Genomic DNA, 12,752 nt, shown 5'->3' with positions numbered 1-12,752 from the left:
TGTGCCCTGCTGCCAAGGCAGGGCCTTCTCCTGCCCTCTGCCCAGCTCTGCAACCCAGCCAAGCTCCGTGCACGGCCGTGGGTGCGCTGCCTCCATCCCTCCTGCCTCTGCTCGTAGGGGGACAGATCCTTTGGTCCTTCCCTGCCTGAATAGAAAAGGCAATCCCAAACGTTTGGAGGCTTTCTGTGGCAGGGAAAGGCTGCCGGTTTGAAATCCACCGTGCATTTTATTCCTGCTGATGTCTAAACCCTGGCTTTGCCAGCTGGAGCGCTCGGGCCAGGTACCGCAAAGCTTTCCACGCCCCGGGCTCGGCGCACGCCGCACGGATGGAGAGGAGAGGGATGGCGACACGAGACCGAAACCGCTGGGGGGGGAAAAAGGTACAAGCTGTGCCTCTTCTCCATTTCCACAGGATGGGAGAGGCAGATCCAGCTCTGTCTGGCCGCCCTGCACCTCCACACCCAGCCGTACCCACCTGCACCCGCAGCAAGCCGAGAGCTGGGGCTCCTCCAAGGCGCCCAGAGGATTTACACCCAGGCTCCCTTAATTAAACAAGGTGTAGCTGCGTCCCTCCAGCTGCTCTGGATGGAGGCACCAGCCCCCTGAGGTGTGGGAGGTGATTTTTTTTTTCAGCTGCAGCTTCCACGTTTCCTGAATTAGCTCCCCAAATTGAAATTAAATTGAAGCTCAAGCTGCGTTGGCATCGGGCTCTGTGTTAGGACCACCGTAAAAATGTGCTGTGCTTTACCCTCAGCCAGGCATTACCTCCTGGTCCAAAAAAGGTTTGATAGGAGGAGAAATATTGCTTGAGCTTCCCCCGTTCATGGAAGTTTCCTGGCCTGCCCATTGCAGATGTTTTCGTTCTCACAAAGCGAGCTAAAATTAAATTGCAGGCCCACCTGCCAGACTGTTGGGGCATTAAAAATACACAGCTCTATCTCACCAGCCAGCAACGAAACCAGCCCAGCTGCTGTCTGAGTGACAGCCTTCCTCCCGGAGCAGGAAAAAGTTTGTTTAGCTCTTCGCTGTGACCCAGCGGAGCAGAACACACCCAGGGCAGAGAGGAGAAGCTGAGAAATCAGTGAGTGGCACCAGGTGGGCGAGGGGGCTGGAGGAAAGCCTCGGGATGCTCCGGCCAAGGGACCATTTCACACCCCTACCCAGAGCCTTCCATGTCTCATATGCCTTGAACAACCCCTCCCTGCTCCACAAGACGCCCTTCTCTCTAAATTTTGCTTGTTTTATAACCACAAAATTCAGCCAGAGGTGCCCAGCCCCCCTGGAAGCCCGGTGCCCCCGTGCCGGCAAGGTGGCCGGCAGCACCCAAAGGCACGGCGCACCAAGAGATAAGCGAGCAAGCATCCAGGCAGCCTTGCTCACAATGCAATACACGATACAGATCTAATAACAACCCCGAAATAACCTCCTGCTCGCTGGGGTAACCTCTCCCGGGCACCGCCAGCCTTATCAGCGAGCCCTGTTAATAATTGCGGTGATCACGCTCATGAAACTGCTCGCGCGGCGCTGGAGCCAGCACGAGGAGAAAGCCACCAGCACCCGAGTGACGAGGGGTAATTTCCAGTGGAGAATCTTACACGGCTGCAGAGACCTTGCCAGCTAACGAGCCCTGTTAATCACCGTGCCCACGCTTTTGTTAGTAGCTTCACACAGAACCAGAGGTTTTCTTGCGACCGAAGCGCTGCAGACGACCTCCACGCCGCGTCCCCGTCGCCTTGCTCCCACTCAGATTTCCCATCTCCGAAAGAAACAGAAGCACGCAGAGCAGACATCCTACCTCACCATCCCTGGCCAAGGCTCCTGGCCCCGCGGAGAGATTTCCTCGGTCCCCAGAAACCGCAGGAGAGCTCGAAAAGGCCAAAAGGGTCGCGGGGTACGGGAGGTGGGGACGGCTTGGTTAGGACGTCCCAGCCTCCAGCATCCCCCGCGGGGCTGGCCGAGGTGGCGGAGCGAAGAAGTGACAGCGAGTTATTTACCCAAAAAAAAAAAAAAAAAAAAAGCTTGTTCTGGACGGGAGAGGGGGAGGAGAGAAGAAAAGGAAGTCATCTCCTCCTCTTATCGGCACCAGCCCGGCAGCTGTGAGCTGGGTTTTGGTGGGGACTGGGAGGGCGAGCACCACGCGCATGGGGTGTGTCGGCTGGGGGGCAGCCCAAACGGCAGGGAAAGAGAGCAAAAAGGGAGGGTAACGGGCAAAGTGGCATCCCTTGGAGGTCCTGTATGTGGACAACACCCCCTCACCCCATTATATCTTCCTCCTGCAGGAGATTTCTGCCCTGGCACCGAGTGGCTCTGCACGACTCAGAAACGGGGGCTGATCCTGCCAGGGATGGGGCTGCCACACACCCTCAAGAGGAACAAGGGTCTCAGGACGTTCAGATGTCCCCAGGCATCTGTTGATTTGGGGGATTTCGAATTTAAGCTTAAGAAGCCGTCCCTGACCCGGTTCCTCTGCCATCCAAGGTGGGATTCGCAAGGTGGGGTTGACCCCGAGGCACCCGGGCTGGAGACCTTGTAAAAGGGATTTCTGCAGGACGAGGACCACGACAGCCCTACACACTGCACGGCAGGACAAAACCCTTCCCCTGCCCACATCCTCAGCATCCTTCCATTACCAGCTTCCTAGGGCAGGAGAAACAAGACCTCAGCTATCCTGCGGGCAGGCAACCAACTAAACACACATCCATGGAGGCATTAAACATCCAGGAGCACGGCCGCCTCTGCCTGAGCCTTGAGCCCATTATCCTACAGCCACTCAGCACAATTAGGGCTGCTTTGTGGCTAGCCCTTCATGTGCCAGCAGAGCAGCTGGGGCACGGAGGAGATGGGGATGACAACAGCCCCAACCGCAGCGCTCCAGCCCAGCCCTGGGGGGGGTGGCAGAGGAGGAAATGCCAGGCAGGGCTGGGATCACCCCCAGCCGTGTGGGATTGCACCCAAAGGACCTAGCTGGGCCCAGCAGGAGGTGGAGAGCTCAACCTCCCAGCCCAGGGCATTGGAGACGTGGCACTGGATCAGGACCTGCGCCCCCAGGCCAGCCGGTGCTTTATAACGCACGGCACTTCCCTCCTTCCATAACACCACCCCCAGCGATGGGCAGGAATCAGAGATGCTGGAGATAAAAGCTGTGAAAAGGGGCGAAAAAAAATAGGTTTTGTTGTATTAGCCTTCCGTGGAAGTCCTTTTCCACAGTAGGTCTTGTCCAAACGTGGTTGGATAAACCACCAGCGGGGCTCTTTTCTCTGTCCTCACCCAACCTCGCACCCGAGTCCACCCCCTTCAAATCCCAGACCCGCTGCACCCCAGGGATCAGACGGGACGCCAAAAATCTACCCGACCCCTCCAAAACTGCACCTCCCTCCCGAACTGCCCTCCTTGAAGCACGCCAGTTCCTCCCCGCTTTGAACAGCGAAACGACAGCACCCAAAGTTTCCGCTGCTGCAGCAGCAGCGCTGAAGCACCCAGTTCTGACGCCAGCCCCCACAAGAACAGGACCGAAACCCCACTCCGAGCCGTGGGTGACGGCAGGAGGTGAGGTGGGGTGGGGTGGGGTGGGGTGAGCCTGGTGGTGGCATCGCTGCTGCAGCACGGCTCCTCTCGCACGGGCGAAAAAAACCCTGCTAAAGACGCACTAGGGCGCAAGGAGCTGCCATCCGCATGGCCAGCGGGCAGGGAACGGGCTTGCAACGCCCACCCAGCTCCAAAATCCTGCCCTCTCGCCAGGCTCATCCCAAGCCCTGCTTCCCAGGAGGGGTTTGGAACCAGCACAGAGCCCGGCAAGGCGCTGGGTGCCACCAGTGCCCGCACGGCGCTGGGGACACCTCCCTGCCCAGTGGCAGACCCTGGCCAAAACCTCAGCTGGGGCTGTTTTAAGTTCCTTTGCTCCATCTGGTGGCTGCAAAGCTTTTGAAAGCTTTGCTCCCTCGCGGGACCCGCTCCTCGTGGTCTAAAAGGGGTGGGTGAAGAGAGGCTCGGGATGAGCCACGCTGCGCCGGGTGAGCCCTCTCCTCCAAGGAGCTGGTGGCCTCTGGATTGCCCCACGCTGGATCAATGGGGTCATTGTAAACCTGGATGCAATTGGGGTTCCTCACACAAAGCCCAAGCATGGCCATCCTCAAAGCACGTGAATTCTGGGGCCGAGCAAAGCTGCAGTGGCAGGGCTGGAGATTGGGCACAGCGCAGAGCCACCTCCCCTGGTGGACGATGAAATTAGGATGTTTTCCTAAGCTTAAACCCTCAAACCTGGGCTATGGGAAGACAAACGTCCTCCATTCCACCAGGAGCACAAGATTTACTGTCAGGATGCTGCCAGGAACACCCTGAGCCATTCCCCCAGGAGCAGAAGAAACCCAAAACCAGCCCCAAGGCAACGCAGCCGGCCGAGCAGCTCGGGGTGGGTTCATTTCCCCAGACCCCTTCCCCACTCAGCTGGCTCCTCGCTCCCCAAGCAGGACAAAACGAGGAGATAAAGGCAATAAAGAAGAGAAAAAGAAACAGGGAAGAGCAGAACCCGGGGGCACAGGGTGACCTACAGCACCGTGGCTGCCCCAGGTGGCACCGGGAGGGTCCCGCGGTGCCGTCCCCACCGCCCTGCCAGAGCCCAGGGCATCACGTGCGGGCCTGCTGAGCCCAGAAATCCTCAGCTTGCAGGATTATATAACCCAGCGAGCTAATTAAAACCGAGGGGGGCTATTTTGGAGCTACGGGCAGGGTGACAAGACAAAAATATAGCCCGTAACAGGCCCACGTCCCCTTTGAAGAGTTGCCAAGGCTATTTTTTACCTAGATACATCACGAAGAATCGGAGGGAGAAAAAAAAAAATAAAAAAAAATAAAAATACCAGGGCTATATTTAGAATTTAATCAGTGGCAGGGCTTGTTACACTTCTTAGAGAGGAGACCGATGGAAATATTTCAGGAGGGTGGGAGGAAGGAGGTGGTGGTGGTGGGGGGGGAGAGAAATAAAGACAAAAATAAAATTTGTAATAATAATAATACAAGAAATCCAAGGCCAAAGATAGCCCCGGCATCTCCCTTACATGGAAGAGATGCTGCTGGAATGGCGTGAAGGGGGATTTTCGGTTGTTGTGAAACCAAATCTTGTGCTGTCAGGCGTCCCACCCTCCTGACACCCCTGCGGGCAGGCGGCATGTCCCGAGGGAAGGGCTGTTCCGTGCCCGTGCCAAGCACCCACAGCTCCCTCAGGCTGCCCCAGCTGTCCCCGCTTCCCTTTGTCACATGCGCCCGGTGTGACAGCTCTGGTGGGGACACAAAAAAAAAAAAAAAAGAGCTGGAGGTGGCCACAGGGCAGTGGTTGCAGGGCCACGGGTCCCTTGGAGATGGCAGCTGGCGGAGGTGGCACTGCCCAGCGCCTCGTGCCACCACGCGCACTCCTCCCGATGTTTCCCCAGCTAGAACCCATCCATTTTGTAAAATAAATACTTTTTTTAAATATTTAAAATCTCGTTGGAGCAGAGGGGAGCTGCACATTCCCATCTTCTTGCCCATATCCATGAAAACGCGCTGGGTTAAAGCATCCGGGGCACGGCAGTTCCCTTGAAAGCCAACTGGAACCTCAGCCCGAACCAAAAAGGGAACTTCCAAGCACATTGTTTTGGAGAGAGGAAGGAAAAAAGAAAAAAAAAAGAAAAAAGAAAAAGCCACGTTTGCTTTGGCACCACAGATGCAAACTGCAGCTCGCAGCCGGGCACCAAAGGGGACCCCGTAGGCAGCGGGGCCAGGACCAGGAGGGGCTCTGGGGGCTATGGCAAGGTTGAAATTTAAGTGAAAAACCACTGCTGGAGCAGCCTGGGGAGGCGGGTGGGCTGCTAAACGGAGTCACAGCACTGTGCTAGCGGCGTGATGACCGGACACTGGGAATGTAAGCAATTTCCAGACCTTACACCCCAAGGTCACAGGCAGGATCTGGGCGAGCCTGATAGGAACGAGGAACGGATTGGGTTGCACGAAGGGCCCTCACGCAGCAGCAGCACCGATATCTTCTCCAACAGATGACACGAAGAGGGGCATGGAGGTGCCTGGAGCGCAGGGGGAAGCCACAACCATGCCTGCTGAGCTCCCAAGAGGCTGGGCAGCTGCACAAACCCCTCGCCGTGCGGGAGAGGGAGCGCACGGATGGAGGCGCACACCGATGGGGACACCTCTCCACTGGTACCTGGCCTGGTGTCTTTTCTCCCAGGCCACCAAACAGCTCACAGAGCAGCCTGCTTCTTCCTCGGGGAGATAAGAGCCAGCAAGGCAGAGCCAGCAGGGGCTGGGCACCAGAAAGCCTCCAGCAGACGCTTGCAGAGAGGCCGGCTCCTCACCTGATAACACAATCAGGGCAGGCGCAGTGAGCCCCTGCGCCTTCGAGCAAGCTCAGCTCACCCTTTCTCCCCCCCGCCATCCCTGCAATGAGGGAGATAAATGTAATTTCTGCTCGCCCTGAGGCTGCCCCAGCCCCAAGCTGTTGCACGGGGAGCTGCTGTGATTCGCCCCGGGCACGCGCGCTCCTGCTGTGGCCACGGATGGCCCAGGGGCCTGGCACACGAGGGCATTTCGAAGGCGATGTCGCAGGAGGTGAGGCTCATCCACAGCTTACCCAAACACCAGGAAAATCCCCAGGAAATCCCCTGGGACCCAGAACCCAACACTCACGACCCCCCAGCCCACCTGGGGGATCCCACAACTGGACCCCAGCGGTGCCCTTTGCACGTGGGGGCTGCACGGGACACCTGCGACAGCTCCTGCTGCAGGAGAGCAGCAGCTCCAGAAGGCCAGCAGGAGACCCCGCAGCACACATCTCCTCCAAACATCCCCCTCGGCCACCACGAGCAGGCAGAGGTCTTTGCAGAGCACTCCTGCTACAAGCAGCAGCGTGAGCCGCTTGCATAAAATTAAAAAAAAAATTGCATGTACAGGAAACGCACAGTTCCCGATTTCCAGCTCGGTTTAATGCGAAGAATTTCCTTCTTCCCTTCAGACTCACGCAGGAAGCCTGCAAACACAGCAGCCCCGTAATCTGATTAAGCCCCGTCCTACGCACGTTTCCTGGAACGGTGCAGGGCTGCGGGAGCCACTTTCCATCCCTCCCCGGCGCGCATCCCGCGGGGCAGCAAGTGCAGCCCTGCCCGAGCCCCCGCCTTCGGTCACGGTCACGGCAGCGAGAAAACAACAGAAAAAAGCAATTCCTACTGCAGGGAAAATCAAAGGAAAGGATTTAAAGTGATGCCTAAAGGACGGCAGCCTTCAGGGTGCTTCTCTCCATACGCATCCCAGAGTGTAGGGGGTTTTTTTGGGGACCAGATGGTGTGGGGTTGTTTGGGTTTTGGCTCCATTAGGCCCCTAGGGTGGGGAGGGAACCCGAATTTGGGAAATCAGATTTCTGGGGGAAATCAGCATTTGGGAAATTGGATTTTAGCAAGCCTTTTTGGGAGTCAAAGGGCACCTACAGCGCACAGGAGGAGGGCGAGCCCCAGAAAGGCACCCCTCGGCTGCAGCTCTGCACCCATGGGTGCAGCCTAAAAAGGGGCTGGGCTGGTGGGTTGCTCACGGGGAGGCAAAGGTGATCGGCACCAGGGATGGAGGAGCCCTTTGGCCAGCCCTGGTGCTTTTTTGGTGGCTTTTCAGTGGGTTTTGGCACCAAGGAGCATCTCCAGCTGGTGCCGGCAGCGCCAGTGGCACCGAGCGGTTCCCTTTCCGCAGACCCACACTGCACACCTGGGATCCCTCGCGGCTCTGCAGGGCTCTGATTCATTCGATTCCCGAGAAGAACCATCTCCCAGGAAGCCGAATAAAGCAAACCCTGCTGGAAGAAGCGGCCAGCAGCTCCGGCACCACCCAGCCACAAAGGAAACTCGCCCTGCGCGCGGCGCTGCGAGGCTGGCTTCCCCTCCCGTGCGCCTTGCCTTCGACTGCCGCTGCAGACGGCGAGGAATTCTGCTTGGCAGCTCTCAAAAGAGATACAGCTGCATCCCAGAAACGTGTTCCAGGGTCGAGAGCGCTTCATTTGTCTTGGGACCATAACAAGAGCAGCTCGCTGCCTTGGGGGAAACCATAGGATGCTGGAAAAATCACCGAGGGCCCGATCCAAAGCCCTCTCTCTGGCAAGGTTAGCTTTCCTGCTCCGAGCTGGGCCATTAACCGTTCTCGTTCCCTCCCTGGAGAAGGGCAGAAGTGGTGTATTTATGCATTTCGTGACCCGCAGTAATGCACTTGCCCTATCTGGAAATAAACAGCGGACTGGGAGCTCGTAGCTGAATTGTGACTTCTGCTGGCTCAGCATCTCCCACCCCTCGCCTTCCCGTCCTGGCAGGCTTCGTACACATTTTGTGCAATTTCCCTTGCACAAAAGTCCCCGGGCTCAGCTGAGGCATCTCAGGGCTGCAGGGGGATGCTGCTGGCACAGCCTGGTGGGATGCAGATGGATGGCTCACAAGGAAGACAACGAGGGGGCACATCCGAGGTCGCCCATAGAGTCACCTGCTTCGATTCTCCCTCCCAGGGATCCCCAAACACCTGATCCTGGCCACTGTGGGGCCACCGTGGCCCCAAACCCTGCCCCTGGTTTCGGGGCAGAGCTGAGCGCGTTGGGTGCCTCAGATGCTCAGAAACGTGGCCACCACGGGCACGGGGACCGCACAGCACCACCCTGGAGGATGCGCACAGGATGGCGTCGTGGCCAACCCTGAGCTGCCAGCCCTGCTTTGTTAATAGCAACGAGCAACCCGAGATGTCAGAGTGAGCCACAGCGTCCCAGGGAACCTGACTGGGAAGAAAAAGCCTGCCCCAAAGGCCAGGGGCTTCTGACCTCCAAACCCCGCTGCACCCCGTGCCAGCAAAGCCAGGAAGGGGACAGAAAGGGGTTGTCGTCTGCTCAGGCTTTGAGAACCAACACAGCCGGGCCCTGGCAGCAGCTCGGAGCGGGGTTTGCGACAGCTCTGTGGTTTAGGCTGACGGCAAGCAGCTCGTTCTCCCCGCAGCAGGGCTCGGTTCTCCCTCGTGTCACCCACGTGCCCCGACGTTTCATCACCGCCTCCCCGGCCAGGCCCAGCACGGGGAGAGCGAGCAGCGGCTCCCAGCCCTTGGCACGGCTGCCAGGGCGGCTTCCCAGATGGGCTGAGCACCCAGAAATGGGTTTGTTTCGCCCTCCGCGTGGCCTCCCCGAAAAGATTTGGCACGCGTGGGCACCATCCTGGGGGTAAAGCCGTTCCTTCAGCCAGGGAGGCGCCGCACCTCCACCTGGTCCCCCCCTTGGATGCGCTCCCGTGCAGGGAGGGGAGCTGGGAAGCAGCACCCAGCGCTCAGCACCAGCCTCCCTGGTGCCAGCAGCCCCTCTCCAAAACCTGGCCGCGCACCCCACAGCACCCACCCCATGGGCACGGCCACGGGGATGTTTAGGGCAGGTGCTGAGCCCGGTGGGTGCAGCTGGGCTCGACCAGGAGGCAGGCAGAAGGGGGAGATGCCATCCCGAACAAGCGGGCACCCTGCATTTTAGGCCAGCCCCCGGCACAAAGCCTCTCCGCACCAAACCCTATAACTGGACAGGGTTTTTTTGGGGCTCCTGTAAGCAGCCCGCTGGCCTGGAGGGTGGAGCGAGCAGGGTAGAGGCACCGCAGGCAAATATTGACTTGCCTGTGGGCACGGAGAGCGCTACCAAAAGGAAATCCAGGGGCCCCGAGCCCCAGCTTTATGTTCCATCACCCATCAGCGTGCGTTTTACATAGGGGAAAAACTGATGAGCCCGGCCTCCTCCTAAACTTCTGGGTGCTTTGAGCCACAGATGCTCGCAGAAGACCTGTTGTGCAGGGGACACAGCGAGTGCTGCATGGCAGAGAGACCCCAAAACCCCACAAACCCTCAGCGGTGGCACTGCAGGAGTGCCCGTGAGCAGGATCTGGAGGTGCTGTGTGCTCCAGAGGGCCCATGCCCTGTCCTGTACCAGCACCAAAGGAGCCCTCTGCCCTGTGACCCATCCCATTTCTCAGCCTGAAGCACCCACCCGTCAGCTCCCAAACCCCAAACCTGCTCTGGGGACACCACCAGGCAGCTGCCTTCTCCTCCTGGAGCCACCCCAGGGAAGGGACGATGTCCCCAAGTCCCCCAGGCTCCGGCTGCCACCATGGGAAAGGGGCTGAAGCCACAAAACAGAAGCTGGGGGAGGCACCAGCACCTCGCCAGAGGCACCAAAGCACCTCACCCTGCTCCCGCACCCCACAAAGCTGCTCCTATCAAGTTGGGGCCCCCTGGGGACCCCCCACTCCGTGTTTTTTTGGGGGCACAGGGGCAGGTAGAGCATCACCAGGTGCTTGGGGGCAGGCTCAGGGAGCTCTTCCGCAAAGCAGGCGCGGGGCTGGGGGAAGCAGAAAGGGGGGAGAAAAAGGATTTGGGGGGGGAGAACAAGGATTTGGGGGGGTATGGGACCCAGCTTCACCTCCTCCCCCCCCAAATTTCCTTTGCTCGCCTCCCCAAACGCGTGGGCACGCACCCGTGGGGAGCCGCGCGCGGAGGGGACCCAGGCGTGGGGAGCCGGAGAGGCACCGGGGGGTGCCGGGGGGGGGTCGTGGAGGTGGCCCCCAGCCCCTTACCTGCGGGAGGTCATGGCTCGGCACGGCTCGGCACGGCTCAGCCCCGCTCCGCACCGCGCTGCTGCCGCCGCCGCACCCCGGCGGGGCGGCCGGGCTCCGGGGAAACCCCTCCCAGTGACGTAGGGGAATCCCCGCCCTCTGCCCCGCCCCTAACATAGTGGGGGGGACACGGAGAGACACCCCCGAAGGCAATTTGGGTACCCCCGGGGGCGATTTGGGCACCCCCGGGGTAAATTTGGGTACCCCCGGGGTGTCCCGTCGGGGGGCGCAGCCTCCTCTCATCCAGCCTCCAGTCCACTCCTGGCCTCCGGTTCCTCCTCGCAGCCCGGTTTTGGCTCTGAAAACCCCTGAAAAAAATGAATACAAAGCCAAAAGGAAAAGAAAAAGCACCAAAAAATGGCACCGGGCACCATCCGGAGACCCCCGGTGTTACCCCATCGCCCCCCAGCTCGGGGGCTGCTTTGGTGTCCTGGGGGTCCCAGGAGGGGTCCCAAAAGTGTGGGGGGGTGGAAGTGGTGACCCCAAGCTGCTGCTGGGGCAGGGGTGCTGGGTTTGTGGGAGGGTTTGTGCAAACAGAGCTCATTTTGCTGTAGGAAACGTAAATTCGGGCGTTTTTAACCGACTCGCATCAAACGGACGGAAAAGGCAGAAATTGCCCCAAACGCGTGCCCTGAATCTGGCACCTTTTGTGAAGGCCGGGTGAGAAAACAAAGCCAGCTGTCCCAGAGGGAGAAAAAAACCAGGACGCAGCCAGCTACCTCCCCCCTGGCCCGGCCTGGCTGTAGCGGCAAAAATAGCAATTTCTGACTATAATAAGACTCAGCGAATTCCGCGGCTATTCGGGGAATACCCGGGGAGCTGGCAGCGGGCTGCATCCCTGCCCCGTGTGCCTCCAGATGGCTCCCGGGGCAGCGAGGAGCACAGGGGGCAAATCCAGACCCCGATACCAAGGAGCCCTGTCCTCCCCTTCCCCATTTCTCCCCCCTCTGTCTGACCGGGGGCTCCTTTCGCAGCACTGAGAGCTCATTGTGAGATCCACACTGCGGCTCTGTCTGCGTGACCCCTCTGCTCCATCCCCGGCTCTGTCTCGGTCACTGTCTGGCTGGGAGAGGTTTTGGGGCAAGCCAGGCTCTTTCCCTGCTCTGCATCCCCCAAAAAAAGGTTTTCTGCCCCATTTCTTGCTGCCAGGTGGTCGCCGGAGGCACCTGCTCCTTGGGAGGCACGATGCTTGTCTTGAATTTACAGAGCGCGCACCCAGGCTGGGGGAGTGCCTCAGTGCTTGCAGTGAGGACAGCTTCTAAAGATCCCATTTAAGCTGTGGCGAGCACCCAGAGCTGCCCAAAATCTTTTGGAATTCCCTCCTGAAGCCTTGTGTGCTCGTCTGCAGGGCCGGCTGGGCACCTGCGCATCGCAGGGACCTCCAGCACAGGCTGGAAGAGCCTGTTCAGGGTTCAAGCTGTCCACCTACAAACACTGCAGCCCTGATTTTTTCTCCGAATTATCCCGTTTCCTAATCTGGAGATGTGGAGGTGCATCGCCACGATGTTTTTTTTTGTGCTGCTTCAGCAGGTGGGCAGCACGCGGTGCGAACTGGGGAGCTGCCATCCCAGGCTGTGTTGCAGCAGAGCAGGGAAAGGCATCCCTGGGGATGGACGGGACCACCCAAATCCAACTGCCCTCTCATCCCTCAAGCCCCCTTGCCCCCAAGGAGAGCAGAGCCAGGCTGCCAGGCCTGCCACGCACACGCCGTGATCCCGAGGGTGCTGAGCAGGCTGCACGGGGCTGCCAGCAAGCCTGGCCGCACCATTCCCCTGAGTCACGCCTGCTGCCTGCCCAAGCGTGCCCCCAGCGCGGCTCTTCCCCTTCTTTCCTTCCTCTTTCCCCTCACAAAGGGTTTTTCCAGCGTGTTGTTAAAAAAAAAAAAAAAAAAAAAAAGAAGCCACACATCCAGCTGTCAGAGCTCGGCTTTTCATTCCGGCCGAGACAACGCCAGCTTTTTCTCCTCCCGCTCCGCAGCGAGCTGGCGGCGAGCCTGGGAAAGAGGCACTGACTTTGCAAGCCCGTGCCTGCTGGAGCATAATAAGGTCATTGTCGAGAAGACGCGGCACCAGGAGGCTGATCTGGAGCGCAACACGGCCCCGGTGGAGAGTT

The 12,752-nt window shown here is 59.4% G+C and overlaps 1 protein-coding gene across 3 annotated transcripts in view; it reads right to left on the bottom strand.

The window, feature by feature from the left end:
• LOC309886151 (tyrosine-protein phosphatase non-receptor type 11-like) overlaps positions 1–10,704 on the bottom strand; it is a 37,638-nt gene extending 26,934 nt beyond the window's left edge. For 2 of the 3 annotated variants that reach the window (XM_082776739.1, XM_082776740.1), the window contains exon 1: positions 10,602–10,704. In XM_082776739.1, the coding sequence (XP_082632865.1) occupies positions 10,602–10,615 (14 nt within the window). In that variant the 5' untranslated portion in view covers positions 10,616–10,704. Of the gene's footprint in view, positions 1–1,795; positions 1,968–10,601 lie in introns of those variants that run through there. The other variant, XM_082776741.1, reaches the window with a different exon arrangement.
• Positions 10,705–12,752: the final 2,048 nt, after the last annotated feature.

The sequence above is a fragment of the Aythya marila genome (genome assembly GCF_965140915.1).
Source record: "Aythya marila genome assembly, chromosome: 21".
Taxonomy (NCBI): domain Eukaryota; kingdom Metazoa; phylum Chordata; class Aves; order Anseriformes; family Anatidae; genus Aythya; species Aythya marila.
The sequence above is the reverse complement of the archived record's forward strand: the minus strand, read 5'-3'. Positions and strand labels throughout refer to the sequence as shown.